We start from the raw sequence: 22,002 nt of genomic DNA, 5'->3' as shown, positions 1-22,002 counted from the left end.
TCAGCACACTGCTGCTGCTAAAATGAGCCGTTGTTCTAATGCAGATTATTACTAGAGCTCCTAGAGAATTATTTCTCCTTATTTTAGTGCTGCTGAGCAGAGTGTCGACAGTCTCTGGTTAAAATCAGCATCAGCTGAGGATGTTCTGAAGATCCAGGTTGAAACCCTGATTTCATTTCAAACCATCAAAGTGAATTTAAAGTCAGAGTCAGAGAAAAGAGCAGAGAGGAGGCAGCTTGGTCCAAACTCCTTCTTTCCACCTGCAGCTGTTTTCCAGCTGTTCTCCACAGGTGGAGGCTGGATGTTTGGGAGGAGAGAAGCGGCACATTAAAGCTCCAGATGTTCACAGCTGGATTCTTCCCACAGCAGCTGGAACAATTGCACAGATGAAATGATTGAGTCCTGAAAAATGGGATGTTTGGATGTGATCAGGTCTGCAGATGCCACTGACTGGGATTTGTGAAGAAAATGTCTCTCAGAGCTGTGAAGAGCTGTGCTTCTTTAGAGGGAAAGCTCTGAAATCTTCACTCCTCCCATCCAGTGGTGTTCAGGTGGGCTCAATGGAGCGCACCCAGCAGGACTTGATCTGAATCAACTCCATTTGATTTCTAAGCACAAAGAAAAAGCCTCTAACAGTTCTGTGTGTATTGATGGAAAATGGCTTTTAGTAAAAAGCTCCAAGTGTGGATCAGATTTCTGAGCTTCAGCAGCAACCAGAACTGTTGCTTAAAGCTGAAGTTAGAAGTCAGAGAAAAGCTGCAAAAGAAAATCAAAGCAGCGACTCAGACGTTCTTTCCTTCCATGAAGCTCATTGATTGTTGGCAACACATCACACACAGCACAGTAGAAACATGAAGCTTCTGCTTTTAAAAGCAACTCATGGCTTTCATCTTTTCAGCTTTTAGTGCAACACAAACATCTGGACTAAAACTGATGTGAGAGCAGCTTCTGGTTCCTGAACAACGGCTCTGGAACGTTAATTTCTGCACTTTTCCAGCATCTGGAACATTCCAGCTCCACAGTTCACATGTTAGCTTGCTGTCAATGTTGCTAGTAAACCTTTAGGACGTGTTCAGTGGACAATTTGGATTCAGCTTGACAGGAGAACACCTCCAGATGTTACTCAACACATTTCATTAAGATATGATGTGGAATTTCACATTTAAAGCTCATCAACATATGACTTTACAATTCTATTGATCAAAACTGCTGAGGTTTACATCGCCACACTATGTACATACTAATTACACGGAAAATAAATCAAGGTCCAGAAAAAAGCTGAACTAGAAACAGGTAAGTATAAAATGTTGAAATGATGAAGAACATTTCCATAGTTTGCTGCCACAGAACTTTGGTTCCAACAACACAATAGACGGTTCCAGCTGGATTCCCTCAGAGCTTTCAGGACATCTTCTTGTCAGCCTAGGCACGGCTCATGGAACCATCTGCCACACGTGTCCCTGGATCTGCACAACAACTTACACAATATACACATTAGGGGACAAGGAGGTGGCTTTTGCTGGCTTCATACTATCTTTTCATCGTCACATTTGGTTATTGAACAACTACAGAACGGGTCAAGCTATGTTCCAGAAAATGAGTTTTTATCAAATCAATAAATGATTAAAATCTGGGAGTCAGCCCCAGGTAAGATGGCCGCCACATCAGCTCAACTACTGGGAAGCTTAATGAAATGAACTCAAAGAATTTCACATGTATTGTTTTCTAGATTTCTGTGGAGGTAAATGTTCTTCATCCAAACACTGACTTCTACAGCCAATCACTTTACTACCTTTGGAACACAGAGAAATGACTTTTAAAAGTCACAGCTGCTTCTTTGATGAAGTTATCTCAGTAATATGTTCATAGGAAACTCTCCTGAAGTGATCCCTGGGGATTTTCCCTCACCACATTATCATTATCATCATTATCTTTTTTACAGTGTATTCTAAATACTGATATATCTATAACAATGGCACATAAAACAGGTGAACACAAATCGCTTCATTTCACATATTCCACTAAAACAGTACATCCAATAACATCCAATTAAAGGTAATATTATTATTTTTTCATGTTAAAACCCTTGATGATCTGCTTTCCATCAGTGACTGTTAGACCTGTATTTTTTTACTTTATGCTCTAAAACTAAGTCAGTTCACAGATTCACAACGTTCTGAATAAGCATTGTTACTGAGGTACAGGTATACAAATGACTAAATAATTACAAATGCTAATGCGAGTGAGCAATCAGGCCTTCATCTGACTTAGTAGCTGACTAAGCTGGCATTTAGTTACCTGCAGACAATCTGAAAGCCGTCTACTGTTTTCATGTTGCAGATCCTGCTGAGGATTAGCTGAATATAGCATGATCACACGTCCATTATGACACCATGAAATGCTCCACATGCTGAGGATTCAGTTACTAAACGGCAGAAAATCAGCACCAAACAATACATTTACTCAGCCAGTTTGTAACTGGAGGCTCTGGCTGCTTTTACCATAGAACACAAGGAGCAGTTGTTCCATGAATCAAAGTCTACAATGGCAGAAAATAGGTAACATCACCTTTATGGTTCCATGTGTTCCATCCACTAAGATCAGCTCCATGTTCAGAGGTCACACTACCACATCTTCATAGAAAACAAGCTTCCATCCTTTTCTGTTGCTGCTACGTGTTAAACTACAGGATCATTGTTATCTGTGAACATCCAGATCATATTTATAATGAAGCAATGCAGTTTGCAGACAATCCCAATGAAGTGTGACAGAGTTTGTGAAAACCAAATGATCTGCTGAAGCTAGATGTGGCCAGCAAGGCAACAGGGATGCAGCTACGCTGTTTTTCTCTGCCCACATCATCCAACCTATTGCTGGGACATTTACAGTAAAGCTTAACACTTCAGGGCCAACCTAAAAACCTGCCTTTGTTACACATGCAGAGAATCTTTATTACTACATAGAGACCAGCATTTTAAGCTCTGCTCATTTTGAAGAAGATTCTTGACATTCTTTGGAAGAGTTAAATGTGACAGTGATGTGTGTTTGAAATGTGAAATAAATGCAGTTTATGTAAATAGTAAATGGTTTCATATTTATGAAGGTGTGCTGTGAATCCTTGAATAAATAGCTTTTTACCTCTTGGTGCAGCTTTTAAATTCTTTTTTGTCTGGGCCATCTTTTCAACTACCTTAGTGATTTCAACCAGATGTTGACAGTGAACACCTCATGCGTATACGGAGCTCTAGAATGATTCCAGTTGCTTTATGTCGTTGCCGTTGCTCTCTCTAGCTGCCCTTTTGTCTTCTAATGCTCCAGTTTAGTTCAACTCTGGCTAGATTTCACCGTGTTAACTCCAAACTTGTTGCAGTCCGCCCTCATCATTCTTCCTTCAGCCAAGATGCGGCTGACACTCATGTTTGTGTGGAAGCAGAATAATAATCAAATAATAATCAGAAGCTGCTGCATATGTCTCTATGCTTGCATCCAAAGCCTTGAGTGAAGGCTTATCATGAAGGGGAGAAGTTGCCAGGTTCCATATTTCATAAACTGTTTCTGTTGGGACTCAACTGGATGGCGTAATGCCCAAAGCTTCTGACCACAGATGTGCTTAATGCCACAATTTCTGCCATGCAGTGAGAGGCGTTTTAGTACCAAATGTTTCCCTCCTACATGCACTCTGGACTGGAAACACTGAGAGCTACTTTTTAGGATCTGATTGAATGTGACTTTGTAAAGAGCCTTGAGATGACGTGTTGTGAACTGGCGCTATAGAAATAAAATCTAATTGAAGTGAAAACATTTTAGTGTGGTTATTGTGGAGCATTACCTGATCACTGCTTGTTCCACAGGCTAAAAAACATTCTTTGGGGATTTAACAGGACATGAAGTTTCTTTTTCTTTGTCTCTATGTAACTATAAATGTCATCACATAGTCGGCTTTTATCACTTCCATGCGTTTCATATTCCACATGACATAAATGTCTTAATGTGGGCGTGGCCAGCAGATTTTGTAGCATCTCCCTAAACAGAGCTTAGACACTGAAACAAGGTTTACCACTTTGCAATATACTCCAGTTGCATATTCTATATATTAGCTCTACATGGCAATATTTAGCCCTAAAATCCCTGCCTGGTCCTACCTGATGCCGTCAGTATTTGTTCACCCAGAGCAACTCTTTCCTTTTCCAGGTTCTTTTTGATGTAGAAAAGCTGATGGCTGGAATATTTGGAAAAGCTTTCCTCACTTCCCTTGTGATCTAAAAAAAGGCAGAATATTAATTTTGTATTATTTGTAATATTCAATAGTTTGTTTCTGTTGTAGTTCCATATTTCTGCCAGCAGGTAGCGTATTCACAACTACAAGCTCTACGCACTTCTTCTTTTGTCTTTTTTCTCTTTGCGCTGATGCCGTTACTGCAGTTTAGAGAGAGTTAGAACAGGAGGTGTCAATATAACTAGTTACTAAGTAAATACTGATTAAAACTGTGTTATATCTTGAGTTATTGATCCTAGGAGATTATCTGCACCTGCCAGGAGGGTTTCTGGTTGCGGGACATCACCGTGTTGTTGTGTTTTGTCGAGTGAAAACTGCGGTGAGTAATGATGATTAGCGCTTAGCATAGCATGCTAACTACTGCTGATTCTGGCTGATTGCTCACTGATTTCATGGAGAAAGTATCTTTGTTATATTGTTATGCTTGGAGACGATGTTTAAAACCAGCTGGAGACAGATGAAGGTATATGAGTGAATTGAGGATGTAAAAAATTGTGTTTTGTGTAAATTATCTGTTAATTGAGCTATTGCTGCATGTGATTTGTACTATTACTATATGCCAACTAATGCTATATAGTTAAGCGAGCTGGTTTTATGAGCTAAAACAATCAACAGTGTGCTTTTGAGTTATCGAGAGACAGTAATTTAATGAATTATTATCAGACATGATTTAAATGTGATTTAAAATAATTCACATACACCATTTTGTGTGGGTGGGCTGTTTAAAAATTAATTTTATAGCTTTATGTGATACTTTGTCAATTTAAATGGTTCACGTTCATTGATATAAGATTAAAAAGAGGATAAATACTGTATAGTTGATTTGGGTAAATGTATAAAAATAGAAAGAGATTAATGTAAAAGCTGCTGCTCTATGCAGGTTGTTTTTTTGTATGAGTCGGTTTTGATCACTGATCTCTATTATACACTGGAGTGCTAATAGCCGCTGTTAGAACGAGTCGCTGTGAAGCCACCAGCCGCCATATTGGTACTCCCTATTTTCCTCCAGTAACTAGGGAATATGTGCGCTACAGCATCGAATAACGAGGATTTTCTCATGTTCAGGGGGGCTTAAAACTTTTAAAATGTTAAATGCTATATACTTTTATGTTATGTTCTAAAACTGTCAAGTACTGAGAAAGTCATGTGTGTATATATATATATATATATATATATATATATATATATATATATATATATATATATATATATTTATAAATATATAAATAACAATACACAAACATATATTTACATATATGTATACATATTCACATACTTATATATACATAAATGTATATATTTAATATGAATAACATGTAAAATATTTCAGCACATAATTTCCTAGTAGTTGATAGTGTTAGTACATCCACTGACTGTAGAATTACCTGTGAAACATTTTCACACAGCCAGAAAACTGCTTGTTGTTGCAACCAAATCCTGTGGGATTCTGTGAGAGTAGGGAGGAGCAAGATGGCGGCCAGTGACTTCAGTTTTTAGGGCCAATCATCAATCCAGTGTATAATAGAGCTCAGTGAGCACCGAGCAGTTGTGGGCTGATTACTATCTTTCACGTTGTGTTTCAGACGAGATTTGTTCGTAAGTTTTGGTTAATTGGGAAAACAATAATTGTCTTTTTGCCTTATTTAACTGAGGTGTAAATGATTGTATGCTAAAGTTATGAAAATGTTTTTATTTTAGCTTGCAGCTAGAGTGACTGATTTGTAATGTTTGTTGCTAATCCAAAGCCTGGTGTGTTACAGTTTACGATGGCTAAAGCTATGGCAGAGGTCAGAGGTCACTCTTCAATAAACTAAAGAGAGAAAGAAGTTTGGTTATTGGAGCGTCGTTATCTGGCTGTCTAGCTGCTGAAAAAATAAATAAATCAGGAAAACTCAGGGCGAGGACAGCACAGCTGCTTTAACTGTTTTTTTTTTCTCCACTCTTGGTCTCTTCAGATTGTAGCCGGGGCTGCTGTCCAGGAAGTAGGGCGCTGTGCGCTGGTTCTCTTGCCCATATATGGAAGAGGCGGTGACAGAGCACACCTGGTGGGGGTGAGACAGGTAATGAGCATCTACATTTAAAAGCAGGTAGATCTCTGAGGAGGATCCATCCTGTTCTGATTCCTGCAGAGGCAGCGCATTTCTAGAGCGACGTCTGGAGCACCGTGGATCGGTTTTACTGCAGAGAAGGTAAAGGCAGTAGATCATCACCTGGCTGCTGGAGACGCTGATCTAGTTTTGATCTCTTTAGTCTGCAGGTTGACCTACTACTGTTTTAGCTACTGTTTCAGTTATTGGTTTGGCTGCTGTTTTAACTACTGTTTTAGGGTTTTATTCCTAGTTTATTAAGGCAGGGAGAGTTTTTATTTAGTACCCTGGCCCGGTTTTAACCCACAGGAGGACCTATGCTGTCCCTGGGTCCTGTGCTGGTTTTATTTAGATTAGGTTAAGGAGACTATTGGGAGGAGAGATTTTCTGTTGTGTTGTGTTCACCAGGGTTTGTGGAGTGAGTGTTTTTGTTGGAGGCACTAAGGTGTATTCTGTTTGTTTTCTTTAGTAGTTCTCCCCCAATACAGTCTAATTAATTTAATTGGGTTTTTAATTATTCTCTCAGCTCTCAGGATTCCAGACCAGCATAGTTTCTACTTTTAAAGCAATTTCTTTTTGGTGCAGTGAAATTGATCTTTGTTCCTCGGAAACGGTAAACTTAATAAATTCTATTTAATCTACATCCGTGCCTCTGTTAGTCCCTACGAAATCTTCTGTGATCTGGTACCAGATGGTTGGAGGCTTAGAAACCGTACCTGAGGTCACAAGAGCATTAATAAATGTCACTACATTGAAAAATAAAATGTTACTGTGAGTAGTTTAGTGCTAAAAATCACATTTCTTAATGGAACAAATTTAGTTTTAATAAAAGCTCCATTATTAAATGTGTTTATGGGGATTATCTGTATTTATGGGGCTGCAGGTTCTGGTCCTGCTGGGCTCCAAGTCTGAGCTTCTGCTGCAGCCACAGCATCTTCTCCATCCGCATCCTGAGAGTGGAGGACGGCGAGCCGCCACCAGTCCACGCCGTCAGCGCGTGAGTAGCCGGCGCCACCTCAGCGTCTCTGAGCGTCTGCTGTGCTAACGGTGTTAACGTCCCGCAGGTTGTGTCTGTGCCACCTGGCAGGCTCTGAGCGCAGCTCCAGGACCCAGAACAAAGGACCTGAAGGAGGCTGGAAACATCAACGCCTCGCTGCTCATTCTGGGCAAATGCATCAAGGCTCTGCAGCACAACCAGCACACCAGGTGGGACCTTCATGGTTCTGGGAACCAGTTCTGGTCCTGGAGCGTCCTGAGTGACCCGCTGTCTGCTGCCTCCAGGCTCCTGCAGCACGTCCCATTAAGGGAGAGCAAGCTGACCCACTACCTGCAGGGCTTCTTCTGCAGCAGCAGCAAGGCCTGCATGGTGGTCAACGTCAGCCAGTGTGCCTCCATGTATGACGAGACCCTCAACGTCCTCAAGTTGTTGAGCCTTAAGTTCTGATATCCAGTTAGAACATCAGTTCACTCCCAAACATTTAGCACTGCTGTCTTTGTAAAATGAACTGAGCAGCAATCTAATCACAACGGGGAAGCAGCCATTATGTTTTTGACTCAGACGATTCATCAGCCTACCTTCCCTAAGATCACCGCTGCATGACTGAAGAACTTCCCCTGGAGCCGCAGCACCAGAGCGCTCTGAGGTCTCGGTAGAGCCGCTTGATGTAGTCAGGATCCAGCAGAGTGAACGCTGGACTTGCTTTGGCTTGAACGGACATCAGCCTCCATGAATACCAGGTCATCCATGTTGCTGTTCATTAACACCGTGCTAACTTTTCCACTGTGGAGGCTCGCCTTGGTACATTCACATAGCAGAGCCGTCCGCACCAAGTGACGACCCAAGATGGTTTAAAATGTCCTGGTAAGTTCTAAGAGGCCACTTCTTCATGTCATCCTCTCAGTCATGAATAGTTTAAGGCTGCGGCGCTGACCTGCCACTTCCATCGCTCTGCAATTATTGGAAATATTGCTGCAACACTTTATCATTTCAGTCAAGCTGATGTTATTTGGCCGAGGGAAGCGCTGAAACGGAAGTGGAGAACAAAAAAAAACTGAAGTTGGACCCAGAGTTACTTCCTTGTTCAAAAATAAGGTGGATAGAACAGAGAGAAATGTGAAAGGTAGTTTGTTGGCTTTGTTTCAGGTGGAGGTTGTGATCTCCAGGCTCCTCCCCGTCGTTCCTCCTGCTTCCTGCAGCAGGAAGACGCTGCAGAGCAGCAGCAGCTCCCTGAGCGGCTGGGAAGCCAGTCTGGAAGACCTTCAGGTGGGAAGGAGTCGCCTTTAGCCGTGTAGCTGCTGACGTCTCAGTCATCCCTGATATCTAAAACATCCGTCCAGCAGGGTGAAGACCAAGACTCCAGTCTGATGGAGGACAGCATGGAGGAGACGGCTGACAAGGTGAAGAAGTCGTCATTAATCAGAGGCTTCACCAGGTCAGTGGTTTTAGCTGCTCCACATTTCTCCTGACATGAATCCACCTGCTGGGTTTCCTGCTGGAGGCGGCGCCACGTTTACCTTCATTCTGACGTCAGAACCGCAGCTTCGTCCCTCCTCCTCTTCATCAGCTGCTGCTGCAGATTTCTGCAGGAAACCAAGCAGCTGGTGGTCGAGTCTGCATGTCCAGGTCCCAGCCTCTGATATCATATTTACTTAGTTATATTGATGAGACTAATAATGAAATAATGAGGATTAAAACTGTTTTAAAACTATAATTAACATTTAAACGTCCTCAGGTTGTGGTTTAAAACTAGAATTACCATTTAAACGTCCTCAGGTTCTGGTTTAAAACTATAATTAACATTTAAACGTCCTCAGGTTGTGGTTTAAAACTATAATTAACATTTAAACGTCCTCAGGTTGTGGTTTAAAACTAGAACTAACATTTAAACGTCCTCAGGTTCTGGTTTAAAACTAGAATTAACATTTTAAACGTCCTCAGGTTCTGATTTAAAACTATAATTAACATTTAAGCGTCCTCAGGTTCTGGTGGCTGACCCAGGATGTCTGGTCCAGTTAGAGGAGCTGCTGCTGAGGACTTTAGATGATTTTATGGTATTTATTTCAGCCAGGATTAAAGTAAGATCCTAGTTCCTGTTCAGGCTAACATCTGTGGCTCTGACCTGAAAGTGTAAAGCAGGAACCACTTTGGCTGAGTGATTATTTCATTTATTTTAACAACTTCAGCCTCTGTTACATGATGAGTGTGAAATATTGCCGTCCAGTTGGTGACTGATTCAGGCCTGGTGTTAGCCGCGCTTCATGGCGTCTAAAGGGACAGCATGAGATCAAATGCAGGAAGGTGATGTGTTCATCCAGGATGACAGAGAAGCTGCAGCTGAGGTGGAGGAAGCCTGGTTCTCCTCCCAGGAGAGAGAGGAGGTCCATCCTTCCTCAGAACTCCAAGATGTTCTGATGCCACGGCTGCAGAACAATCGTCCCTCTGAGGCCCAGGTTGCTCCTAACCTTTGAAAACCTCTGAGTTACGCAGCGAGGGTCTGGAAATGTTCAGCGTCAGGGAGGCCCGCTCTGAGGACAACACAGAACAGCTTGGACCGGGTCAGAACCGGACCCGTGTGTCTGCTGGGTTCTCTGAGACGTCTCCCTGCTTTTAGCCTCCATACGGCGACCTTTACTGGATCTGCTGCTTTTATTCCTCCTTTTCTGACTAGTTTCAGCTGCTGCTTCAGTCTGGAGGAAATCCTGAGCCGCTCGCTGTGGACAGAACATGTGAATCAACCCAGTGCAGCTGCTGTGAACATCTGGACCTGGTGTCAGCAGAACCAGGTGCGTCAGAGGCTGCCCTGCAGGGGAAGCGCTGTGTTCAGGTCAGCGTCTCTCTGGATGTGATTCAGAGGAGGAGCTTAAAGCCTCTGCTGCTTCCAGAGGCCCTGCAGAAAAACACTGGTTATAAAACCCGTTAATGTGGTTTAATTACAGGATTTATTCAGCAGAAATGTCGTTTCAACACAACGACGGACCTTTCATGCGTTTCTGTAGGAAGCTGTGGTTCAGAAGATGAACCTCCACAGATTATTAAAGCCTAACATCCTGTTGTTCTGGTTGAGGAAACGCGGTCGGCCTGTTGACCTTTGAACCTGTAATCTGCTTTTTAGGTGAAACGCCAACGGCTTCATTTATCTGAAGATGGTTCATTCAGATTAGTTACTTCAACAGGCGAGGTCCAACCAGGACCGCTTTTAGAAATTAGAAATGTCAGGTTTAAGCGCCTAAAACATTCATTAAACACAAAGAAGAAAGACAACAGACGTTAGATCTTCTCTAGCAAGGAGAACGACACAGGGACACGCTCAGTTACAAACCCCCTATCCGTTCTGAAGTACACCTGCTGTTTGCTTGCTTTTTATTTTCTCAGGCAAGCAAACTGCAATGTGACCTTTGACCTCATAAACTAGCAGTTCAGTTCTCAGGGAAAGGAGGAACCACAGATGGTGAGGTGCAATAAATCACACAAAAACATTTATCATGAGACCTTTTCTCTTCACAAAGCCTTGCTCTGAAACATAGAAGAGAAAGTTTAGTCATCTGAAAAACACTTTAATACATGAATAAACTCAAACCTTAAAAAAATTTTTTATCATTGAGTAAATATGTGATAAATGCGATGAATACGGTAAATTAAAACATATAGAAAATTATATAAATAATTCTAACAAGAAACCAGGTTAGTTTGCACACACAGATGCCAAATTCCTGTAATTCTGTAGTTTTGTATTTCAGAACAAAAAGGAGCTGCTGTTAAATCAAGAATTTTAAATTAAAATGTTCTTAAGAATTAAATTATTTCTTAAGAGAACAAACGGATCCGTTTGAGCGTCTCTCTGAGCTGTTGGGAGAAAGACGAGCAGCACCAGTTGCTTTTCCTTCCAGATGCCGACATGCAGCTGATAATTGTACCAATAACTGGACCACATTAGCTGCCTGTCAGTTATTTAGTGTTTTTTATTAAACCTTTATTTATCCTGGGGAGAGACCCGCTGAGATGGAGACCTCTGAGGTTAAGCTGTCATGGCTGTCCAGGTGTCCACCAGGTGAACTGTACCTGTGGTTTCTGACAGGTGAGCCGTTGCTGGATCTCCTTCAGGCTCGTCTAAATGTTCAGGACGGCTCACAGGAAGCTACTTTCTAGGCTTCTAGGCTCCAGTCTGTCACAGCTTTAGTTCCAGCGCTGTTAAGCCTTTGAAAAGCGTTTTTATCTGATAAAGCTTGATATAACATAGCAAAGTGTCTTTATTTATTTATCCTTCAACGCGTCCTTTTCCTGATGGAGATTCTCTTCAATCAGGATTTTCTTTATTCTCTTTGGCCTTTAGCAGCAAACCAGCCAATAGATTTAACACTCTTCATGTGTTTAGGGCAAAATGAGCTGCTAAAAGTAAACTTTCTGCACCAAATGTAATCCAAGTTCTACTTACTCTGTTGATGGAAATGATTTCATGAAGGACGGCACATCAGACGAGGCAGACTCCACCCAGTGGACCGTCAGGCTGAGCATCGTTTGGTTTAAATGTATCGATGTTAGAGAGCGACATCAACGGTCTACATAGCTAACACGCTAGCTGCTGTTAGCGCGACTCACACTGCGTCAGCGCTGCGCCCCCCCTTCCAGCCTCAGAGCCTGGAGGGCCGGTTCTGAACAGATCCCTGGTTCTGTTGGGATCTGGGTCCAGGAGACACTGGGATAGAATAGAAACGCATGTTTGCATTTCTATTTTAGGGAGATGTTAGCTGCAGCCATCCTCAGATGTCCAGCGTGTGTCTGCCATAGGGCTGGGTATCATCTGGGATGAGCCGATTCGATGCGATTCTCGATACATAGCTCACGATACGATACGATTCTCGATATAGCTCAGCATGATTTGATTTGACTCCAATATTGATATTTACTACTATTAAATTAATGCTCAAAGTCATTCAATCAACAAAAACAGCCAAATATTCTATTAATGTTCAATTTATTGAACACTGTGCAATAAAGTGCATGTGGTTCAATACATTTAATATATTACAGAAACCAAAATTTTGCCCAGTTTTCTAGGACAATGTAGTTAGCTTATAACAACTTTTTGTGCAAAAGAAACCTAGAAAATGTTCATCTTCAGTTTTTTAAACAAAGAAAAAGTGCTACTATATTGCTTTTAACATACTGAAAACCAGGAGTGACACCCACTCTCACTAGCCTATCAAAATCTGCTGGCTGAAACATCAGTACTGAAGAAAAACAGAACAGAATGTCAATTTGACATTGTCAATGAACTCTTCCTCAAAAAAATGTGTAAAAAAGTTACTACAAATGCAACTCTACTCCGTAATATTTTTGTTTAGAAACAGTAGTTGGTCAACATGTTCTGGGTTAAGCGCACTTCTCTGTGCAGTGACTATATCCCCTGCAGTAGAAAATACACGTTCTGAAGAGACACTTGTTGCTGGAATACACAGGTAGGTTTTTGCAAGACGTGACAAAAGTGGATATTCTGTCTGGTGCTCTTTCCACCAGTTGAGTGGATTGTCACCTGCAAGAGACATGGGAGCAGTTTCTTTGTACCGTGTCAGCTCCTGTTCAGCCTGGTCCTGTGTGGTTCTGTGTCTCGCTGCAGTACCTGTACTGTATGTTTGACCTAGAAGATCTGCTAGACTGCATGACTGCCTTGCTTTCTTTGTGGGCAGACTAGTAGCAATGTCTTGCTTGTCGATATTCACGCAAGTGTTGTCCTTCACTGGCACCTCATTAGGCTCAGTTTTGGTTTCAGCCCCTTCCTATAGAAGTAAGTAAGAAAAAGAAAAATCAGGTTTAATATAACATGTATCTGAAATTAAATTTTCCATAAGTTAACAATGTACCATGTTTCTACCCCCCCCCCCTCCAAACATTATGGAAGTACCCATTATAAGCATTTTTTAAACCTAAACATACGACTATACATTTTAACAGGGTTAGAAAAAAATATTTTTCTAATTTTTTATAAATTAGTAACTTAGTGAAAATTTTATCAAATACATCACCTGAAATGTTTGTTGGCTTTCTCCTGCCTCTGCAACTACCCTCATGTAGATGTCCTGGCGTTCATCTTCGGAGAGGAAGGGGAGAGCCTTGAATCTTGGATCCATAGCTGCACACACATATAAAGTCTCTCTCTGCTGATCCTTGTATCTCTTGTTCAGGTCCTCACAAATGGCTGATTATATTCCTTTCACTAATGCAGAATCAGATCGGTTTTCTTGAAAGTCATGGAGGAGCTGAGCATGAAGTGGTGCCACAACTGATAAGGTTGGGGAGGTTTCCTGAGACATCACAAGTGTAGCTGTCTTCATGGGCTTCATGGCATCCACAATCTCCTCAGCAGATGTTATGTCTGACTCACTGAGGGTGCAGACCTCTTTCTCTGTCTTCCTTACTTCACCAGATAGTAGAGTGGCAGATATAGCGGGTTGCTGCTCCAGGAAACGTTGGAGCATGTCATGAGCGCTGTTCCACCTCGTTATGACATCAGTTAGGAGTTTATGTTCAGGCAGCTGAAGTAACTTTTGTTTTTGTCGCAGGACATTGCTCGCTGTAGCACTCCGCCTGAAAAAGCTGGTTATGCGCCTCACTCGTCCTAACAAACGGGCCACATTGGGAAGCTTCAGTGCGCGTTGTGATGCCAGGTTAAGAGTGTGGGCAAACATACCAGTTAGCTCAGCTGCGGTGGTCATGTTAGCTGCATTGTCTGTGACGATGGCCGGGTTTTTGGCTGCTATGCCCCACTCATCCAGCGCTGTTCTCAGTAACTCCGCTATGTTGGTCCCCGTATGGCTCTCATGCATGGCTCTTGTTTGTAAAACGAACGCCTTCAGCTCCCAGTCCTCGGTAATGAAATGACACGTGATCGTCACATATGATTCTGTGGCTCGAGACGTCCACCCATCACACGTCAGGGCCACTCTTGCAGCTGAACTTAGCGAAGTTTTGACACGTTCTTTCACTTCTTCGTACTTCTTCGGCACAGCTATATCGGTAATATAGCGACGGGTTGGGATGACGTAACGTGGCTCCAGCGTATTTACCATGTACCGAAATCCTCTGTTTTCAACCACGCAGTAAGGACGCAAATCCAGGCAGATAAAACGCACCAGTGAGTCGGTAATCCCGATGGCACGGGGTGAGGTAGATGGAAACTTATACGTGGCGTTGTCCAAAGTCATTTGCTTCGGGTCTACGGGTTTCTGTTGCGTCTTTGGTGCTGCTAGCTTGTCAGCGTGGTGCCTCTGTAGGTGAGCCCGCAAGTTGGTCGTGTTTCCAGTATAGCGTACTGCACCATTACAATACTTGCATATTGCATTTGTTTTGTCAAGTCCTTGGCTTTTTTCATTGACTTTAAAACCAAAATGTGCCCAAACGTCGGACTTTAAAGACGAAGGCGCATCAACTATTCTTTCAGCCATTATGCAAATTCTTCCTCGCTGTGAACAGTAACGGGGCGCTGTAACAACGCCCCCTAGGGGTAGGGAGGTATATCGATATTGAAAACCAGAATACCGATATTAAATCGTTTTTAAAAAAATCGATATTAATCTTTATATCGATTTTTATGCACAGCCCTAGTCTGCCAGAAAAGTCCAGAAACTCTGGCTTAGAGTGAAAACAGGTCAGTTTTTACTCCACTGCTACATTCCTGTGGCTTTAAGCTTTTAGGCCTTTACTCGACTTACTGCGCGGTTCTGTTGGGCTATTCTGGTTCTGAAGCTCCAGCCTGCCGGTACTAGTCTCCACTTCAAGGTTCATCTTCTCTTTGCTGATGTCTGGAAAAGTAAAACGTAAACATGGTGAGGTTTCTGACGTAGATTTAGCATGTTGAGAAATCCTTACAATACTAAATAAAAACTCTACATTCCTGAGAGTTTATTGTACTCGGAGTTTAGGGTTTACCTTCCTAGAATATAGATCATTAGGAGCTCTGGTTGCTTTGATGTTGCTGTTGTAGGACTTGACCTGTAGGAAATGTTTTAGAGTTCAGAACCTGGAACGGAGGTGACCTTTGACCCCTGAAGCTCTGTATTCAGAGCTTAAAATCAGTTTAATTCTCAGGATGTAACCAAACATTTCAGGCAGCCTGGTCAGAAACTCTTCCCTGAATCCACCAAGGAACTGAACTGGTTCCTAAACCGACTTCAGTCCTCATTTAGCTCTACATGTGAATAAATCTGGACCCAACACATGTCTGTTGGACTTTATGGTCTCAGTGGGTCCATCTTTAGGTCCATCAGGTGAAATTATTTAATGTTTATCTCTTCATTTAACACTGAAGCTGGAGGAGGTTCGGTTCTGGTCCGTTTGAGGACGTTTCTGCTCATATTCTCAGCTCTGGTCTTTAGTTTCTGGTTTTTACTGGAGTAGAAGAAAAATACTCGGATTCAAAGTTAACATTTAATCTGCAGAATATGACCAGATTAAAGCTGCTTTTAACCACATTCTTGTTGTTTTTAAGTCTCACTTCTTCAGGAGGAGTAAACGAGCAACAACACATAAGGTACCGTTTGCTTTTCTCTAGTTAGAACCACGTTCCCATCCAGAACCCCTCAGAACCATTTCACCATCAGTCTCCATCATCATCTGCCATGTTTGGTGTTTCCATCTCCTGATCACCATCAGTCGTTAGTTTAACGCCTCCAGCAGCAGAGAAACCATCCGGTTCTGTCCATTAAGGCCCAGGCTGTTGAACCGACTGGATTCAGCCGGTCTGCCGGTACCGGCGCCGGTCCAGACTTCCTACGCCGTCCTGACAGGTTCTGACGTCTGGAGGAAAACTTTGATTTCTCTCCTAAATTGACTTTATAACTAAATGGATCATCACTATAAATAGATTTTTTTGTGCAGAATCAACAACAAGTGGGACTCAATCATGAAGTGGAACGAAATTTATTGGATATTTCAAACTTTAACTAATAAAAAACTGAAAAATTGGGTTTGCAAAACTAATCAGCCCCCTTGAGTTAATACTTTGCAGCGCCGCCTTTTGCTGCGATTACAGCTGCAGGTCGCTTGGCGTATTTTTGCCCATTCCTCCTTGCAAAGCTGATAGAGCTCAGTGAGGTTAGATGAAGAACATTTATGAACAGTTTTCAGTTCTTTCCACAGATTCTTTAGTAATTTCCCTCTGGGATTATTAAAGTATGTCTGATTCTCGATTGGATTCAGGTCTGGACTTTGACTAGGCCATTCTAACACCTGGATATGTTTATTTGTGAACCATTCCATTGTAGATTTTCTATGTTTTGGATCATTTTCTTGTTGGAAGACAAATCTCCGTCCCAGTCTCAGGTCTTCTTCAGACTCCAACAGGTTTTCTTCCAGAATTGTCCTGTTTTTGGCTCCATCCATCCTCCCATCAGTTTTAACCATCCTCCATGTCCCTGCTGAAGAAGAGCAGGCCCAAACCATGATGCTGCCACCACCATGTTTGACAGTGGGGATGGTGCATTCAGGGTGATGAGCTGTGTTGCTTTTACACCAAGTTTAGCCACTGTACAAAAGACTAAAAGTTTAATCTCAGCAGCTTTACAAACATCGGGACTTCAGTGTTGTGTAATTACACGCCGTTTTAAAGTTATTTAATAAATAACTCTGTTATTGTCTGGTGAATATCGGCTCTAGAGCTGATATCAGGACAATAGATGAAAAGGATGAATTCGAGCTCTGATGATCTTTTTACAGCAAACTCTGCACACATAGAATAAGGAGTGACAACTTCTCTTCAAGTTCATAAATTTATTAAAAGAGCCCACCTGCCACTGTGAATCCTGATGCCTTGCTCATGGTCTGTTTCTGTCTCAGCAGGAGGAAGTGGGGACTGAGAACCGAAGGAACACCAGAACCAAGCTCACCCCAAAGAAAGCAGAGGTACCGGCCAGAACCAAACAGCTGAACTGGTCACCTGGAGACAAAGAGCTGATCTGTTGTACTTCTGTGGTCAGAGCTCTTCCTCAGGTTGTCGGTTTGACTCCCAGAGCAGCAGGAAGGACGGCACGCTGCAGAAGATCGGAGACTTCCTGCAGAGCTCCCCGACTCTGCTGGGCTCCAAAGGTCAGAAACGTGCGACAAGAACCCAGAACCAGGACCGGTGGGCTGAAGCTCACCAGAGTCAGAAACTGGTTTTACTTTATTGCCAGAGGCTAATTTAATGCCGTCCAGATTAAGAAGTTAATTCTCTGTGTGGTTATGAGGCAGAAGCAGCTTTCATCAGTGATTATTGCCTCTGGTTCTGTTTGCTTCACGCTGGGCGACCCGTGTTCCTGCAGCCAAGAAGATGATGAGCCTGGTCAGCGGCCGTCTGGACCCAGACTCAGCAGCCGCCTCTTCCTCCCTCAGCCTGAGGGCCAAGAGGGGCAGAAAGAAACTCTACAGACCTGAAATCTCCTGCCCCATGGACATGCCCCCCCACCCGGTAAGAGCCCTGAACCGACAACCTCAGCAAGCTGCAGGAGAACCAGCAGAACCCAGACCTCAGTCAACCAGGCCGGTTTTATTAGACCTGTTAGTTCATCATCAGTTCTTCTTTCCTCCTCTGGTGGATCTGCTGAGGGTCCAGACCTGTTCCCTGACTGACCATCAGCTAAATTAAATAACTAAAATTAATAAATTAATGACGTTTGATCTGATGGCTGATAGCTGCTGCCTGTAGTAAAGTTCTTTATAGCCCCGACATGCAGGATTTAAACCACCCAGAACCAACTGGTCAGGGTCAAAGTAACCTCTGAACACAGAAATGTGTTCTCTTTATATTAAAGTTAAATAAAACAGAATTATAATTGTTTTTAGCAATCAAATAAATGGATATGGAACAAGTTTAATGAGTGGCTGACCCCACGTCTGCTTTTCACAAGTCAAGGCAAATTTACATGTATATATCACATTTCAGTACAGAGACAATGCAAAGTTACATGATTTAAATACAGGGGGAAAAAAACAGAATAAAAGCAAGAAGGAATACAATGTAGAAACAAAATAAAAATATGGATAAAGAAGCCTGTAAACCAGATGATTAAAGTTCTCACGTTCCTCCTCCACACTGGAGAACCGTGAATTTAGACGTTTCTGTCAGAGATGGTAGAAAGCCTCGCCTTGCTTGACCTTCGCTGATCTAACCAAACATGGATGGACCGATGCATGTGGGTTCTAAGCAGGTACCGCTGACAGAGTTCTCCAAGGTGTGTTTCTCATGGTTAGAGCTGCTGACGTGATGAAGGCTCAGATAAAGACCTCACCTTTACACCTGGGTCCTTTACTCACCTGTAATACAGTGAACCCTCGCTACATCACGGTTCACCTTTCACGGTCTCACTGCTGTGTTCTGCATTCTGATTGGCTAAACAGTTTCTCTGCTTCTTCTCTACCTGTGTGTCAATAACGTTGCAGTTTAATATCTACACGTACGTAAAACAGCCAAATTTAACTTAGCAAATTCTCTTGCAATTTCAAGTTTCTCTAAAACCAACCGGAGGCTCACTTAACGAGATCCATCAGTCTGCCGTAGATCCGTCAGTCTGCCGTAGATCCGTCAGTCTGCCGTAGATCCATCAGTCTGCCGTAGATCCGTCACTCTGCCGTAGATCCACCAGTCTGCCGTAGATCCACCAGTCTGCCGTGGATCCATCAGTCTGCCGTAGATCCAGCTGTGAATCTAAACAGCTTGGAGGAGACGGCTTTACTGACATGACTCCGGATCACATTAATGCCCTGATTGATGCAGACCTGGCAGAAGTGACAAAGCCACCAAACGACGATGAAAGAGAAGAGGAAGAAGAGGACACAAGTGTGGATGAAGATGAGGAGGATGGACTAACACTTGGTTGCTTAGCAACAATGCTGAGAATGGCCGCTGAACTTCAGCGAGCAGCTCAGGAATGGGAGCCTTTGATGAGCCGTTCATTACGGTTCTCAGACATAATCCATGGTGGCATGTCGGTTTATAAGAATCTTTTTGTCCAGAAGAAAAAAGAGCGACAACAACTACCGATAACTTTGTTCTTCTCCCTAAAAACACACCTGCACCGCGGCTTTAGAAGAAAAAACGCTACAGAGCGAAGTCAGGATGCAGCGGCTCAGTCAGAAGAGCAGTGAAACACACGGGAGTCACTATTTGTCCTGCTGGACTTTCTATTTTATTCATAATCATTTCTCATTTTCTCCCGTTCCAATCCAGTGACTCAGGTCGCGGTGGGGCAATGCTGATCTCCGCAATTTGAAGCCTTCAGTTCGTATTGATGATTAAAATCATTATTTTGTAAAGAAAAACATTTATACAGTAGTTACTTTTATTTGTTACACAAATAATTGGGGCTGTAAAAAGGTTTTGTTCATTGGTTTCATTGTATAATAATTGTAAAATAAATAAAGGTTACTACTTCATATCACGGGTTCTTTTAGGAACGTAACCCCCGTGAGAAACGAGGGTTCACTGTAACCGTATAAGTCTAATAAAAGCTTCCTGAAGGGTCCCGGCCCAGACGGGCTCTGAAAGACAACAAGTGTCTCAGTTTCCAGTCATTCTGCAGAATAAAAACTGTTTTAATGGTCTGAAGGAAAATGCAGCTGAAAGCAACAAAGTCCATTAAAGGAGAAAATGAGGAGCTTTTCTGTGCAGTGAGGTTTGATGTGCTGAAGGCAGCAGTGATGGAGCTCCCAGTGAGGACCGTCCTCCAGGAGGAAACCTCAGAGATGTGAGGAACCTGGAGATGAGCTGAGTCCACCATGAGGACATCAGCAGCTTACATCTTAAAGTTGCAGTGTGAGAGTCAAATTTCACCTTTTAAAACAAATCTGAATAAACAGTAGACCCAGGTTAAAACCTTGTTGCCAGTCCTTGCCTGTCCTGTATCTTGTCTGACTTCATGCAACCACTTCCCTCCCTTCAGCCAGGCTGAGGAAAAGACTCCACCGTCAAAGCTTCAGTGCAGTTCAGCTGTCCTCGTTTCAGCTGGTTGTGCCTCAATGGACAAATAGCTGTCATTTCTTATTTCATGCTAATCTTTGATGTGAAACCAACATCTTTTCTGTCAATAAGAAAAGTTCTTTTGGAGTTTCATCAGTTTTCAGGAAAGCAGTTTAGAAATGAAGGACTTTGTGCTGAAAGCTTGAAAAAAAAGCATGTATTTAACGTTCTGAAGACACACTGCTGCAGGGAGAGAAGACGAAGAGTTTGATTTAATATGAGGTCAATGTTGCAAAGGTGTCTTTTTAAAAATAAAATCTGAGATCTCTTTTAACTAGGCGGTTACCTATGCTTCCTAAATGTCTTCAGAGTCCAGACCAAATGTGAAATAAAGAAATGAGACCTTTATATCCCAGAAATAGTCCGTGGGCCAGAATCTGTAGGACGTCTCCTTAAAAAGTTTCGTATGAACTGTCAGGGGAAACTTTCTTCCACCGGGAAAAGTTGCTACACATAGCAGTGATCTCAAAACACCAATGTTCCCACGTTTTCACTTTTACATTCATAAATTTAAGCTGATAAAAAAATCCAAACTGTGGCGCTCCGGTCCAAGAGGTCACGTGATTCGAGTTTTTGCTGCTCAGCCAATCAGATGGCTGTATTGTCAGCTGAGCGAGTTCATCAGTTCATTTGCTTGTGTGACTCTGTGAAATCATCCTTTGAAAATGAAATAAAACTAGCCTGAACAGGAGAGAGAGCCAGAGTTGCTGCCCGCAGAGTCTGGCTGGTGCATCTCTCCCTTTGCAAAGGCGAACCTGAATTATGCGTCCATGGCTGATTAATTGTTTTAAGTCCTGCACAACGAATCAACGAACCCGGAGGAAGCAAGACGGCTTCAACACGGTTAAAACTCGATTGATCACTCAGTATAACACGTTATGAGAAAGTGAACGGCTCTGTGGTCATTTCCACATGTGTCATGAAAATATTAGCTTTATGTTATTAGATTGTCGCATTGTCTGTCTGCTGAAACCAAAAATCCTCCTTCCTGAGTCCATCACAGCTGACTGGGTTCTCTTTTTTCTTTTTTGGTAGCTAAACCTGCATGAATGGATCATATAAAGCGGATTTCACGTGTGACCAAATGAACACTGAATAAAGGTACAGCCAAAATTATCAGATTTAATAAGATTTTAAGTCAACCAAGAACCATATAGAGAAATTAACTATATTAATAAAACGAGATATGTCGCTTTTAAAGCTAGAACAATGTAGGAGTTTAAAAAAAAACGATTTCATTTCATTAGAATGTGATGTTCTAATAAAAAGCTGGAGGTTAAAAGTTTTATTGATTTCAAACACTCTCCCGACGCAGGGGATACAAATTCTGCCGTGGATAAGTCGTTTGGCACAAAGACACCTGTCACCTGTGATATCCTGGTGCAGCAGGTCTTGGTGATATCACAGTAAAATGGGCAAAAGTCTGGATTATTTCTGCTCTGCGATGGACTGGCGACCTGTCCAGGTTATACCCCGCCTCTCACCCATTGACAGCTGGAGATTTTTAAAGCACCGACTGCTGTTTATCGGCTCATTGTGAACCAAACAATAGTTTTTATCTGAAAGTCCTGAATGTAGAAGTCTGACATTTAAAATCTCAAGGCTGACGGCAGCAAAGGACATCTGGGAGGAGATCGGCATCCTGGAGAACCAG

At 42.5% G+C, this 22,002-nt stretch overlaps 1 protein-coding gene and 1 long non-coding RNA gene across 2 annotated transcripts in view; one reads left to right on the top strand and one right to left on the bottom strand.

The window, feature by feature from the left end:
* LOC118560430 (kinesin-like protein KIF20B) overlaps window positions 1–18,003 on the top strand; it is a 68,734-nt gene extending 50,731 nt beyond the window's left edge. Inside the window, exons 5-8 of the mRNA XM_036131417.1 lie at window positions 10,032–10,187; window positions 17,195–17,257; window positions 17,332–17,440; window positions 17,656–18,003. Coding sequence (XP_035987310.1) covers window positions 10,032–10,187; window positions 17,195–17,257; window positions 17,332–17,440; window positions 17,656–17,978 — 651 coding nt within the window. The 3' untranslated portion in view covers window positions 17,979–18,003. The remainder of the gene's footprint in view (window positions 1–10,031; window positions 10,188–17,194; window positions 17,258–17,331; window positions 17,441–17,655) is intronic.
* LOC118560482 lies at window positions 11,823–15,323 on the bottom strand. Its single transcript, XR_004929388.1, has 3 exons — window positions 15,287–15,323; window positions 15,070–15,159; window positions 11,823–12,139 (listed from the first exon to the last, which is right to left on the bottom strand). It is a non-coding gene; the product is annotated as an uncharacterized LOC118560482 (long non-coding RNA).
* Window positions 18,004–22,002: the final 3,999 nt, after the last annotated feature.

Source organism: Fundulus heteroclitus, unplaced genomic scaffold (genome assembly GCF_011125445.2).
Source record: "Fundulus heteroclitus isolate FHET01 unplaced genomic scaffold, MU-UCD_Fhet_4.1 scaffold_43, whole genome shotgun sequence".
NCBI lineage: Eukaryota > Metazoa > Chordata > Actinopteri > Cyprinodontiformes > Fundulidae > Fundulus > Fundulus heteroclitus.
This window is presented reverse-complemented; position numbering and strand designations above follow the sequence as displayed.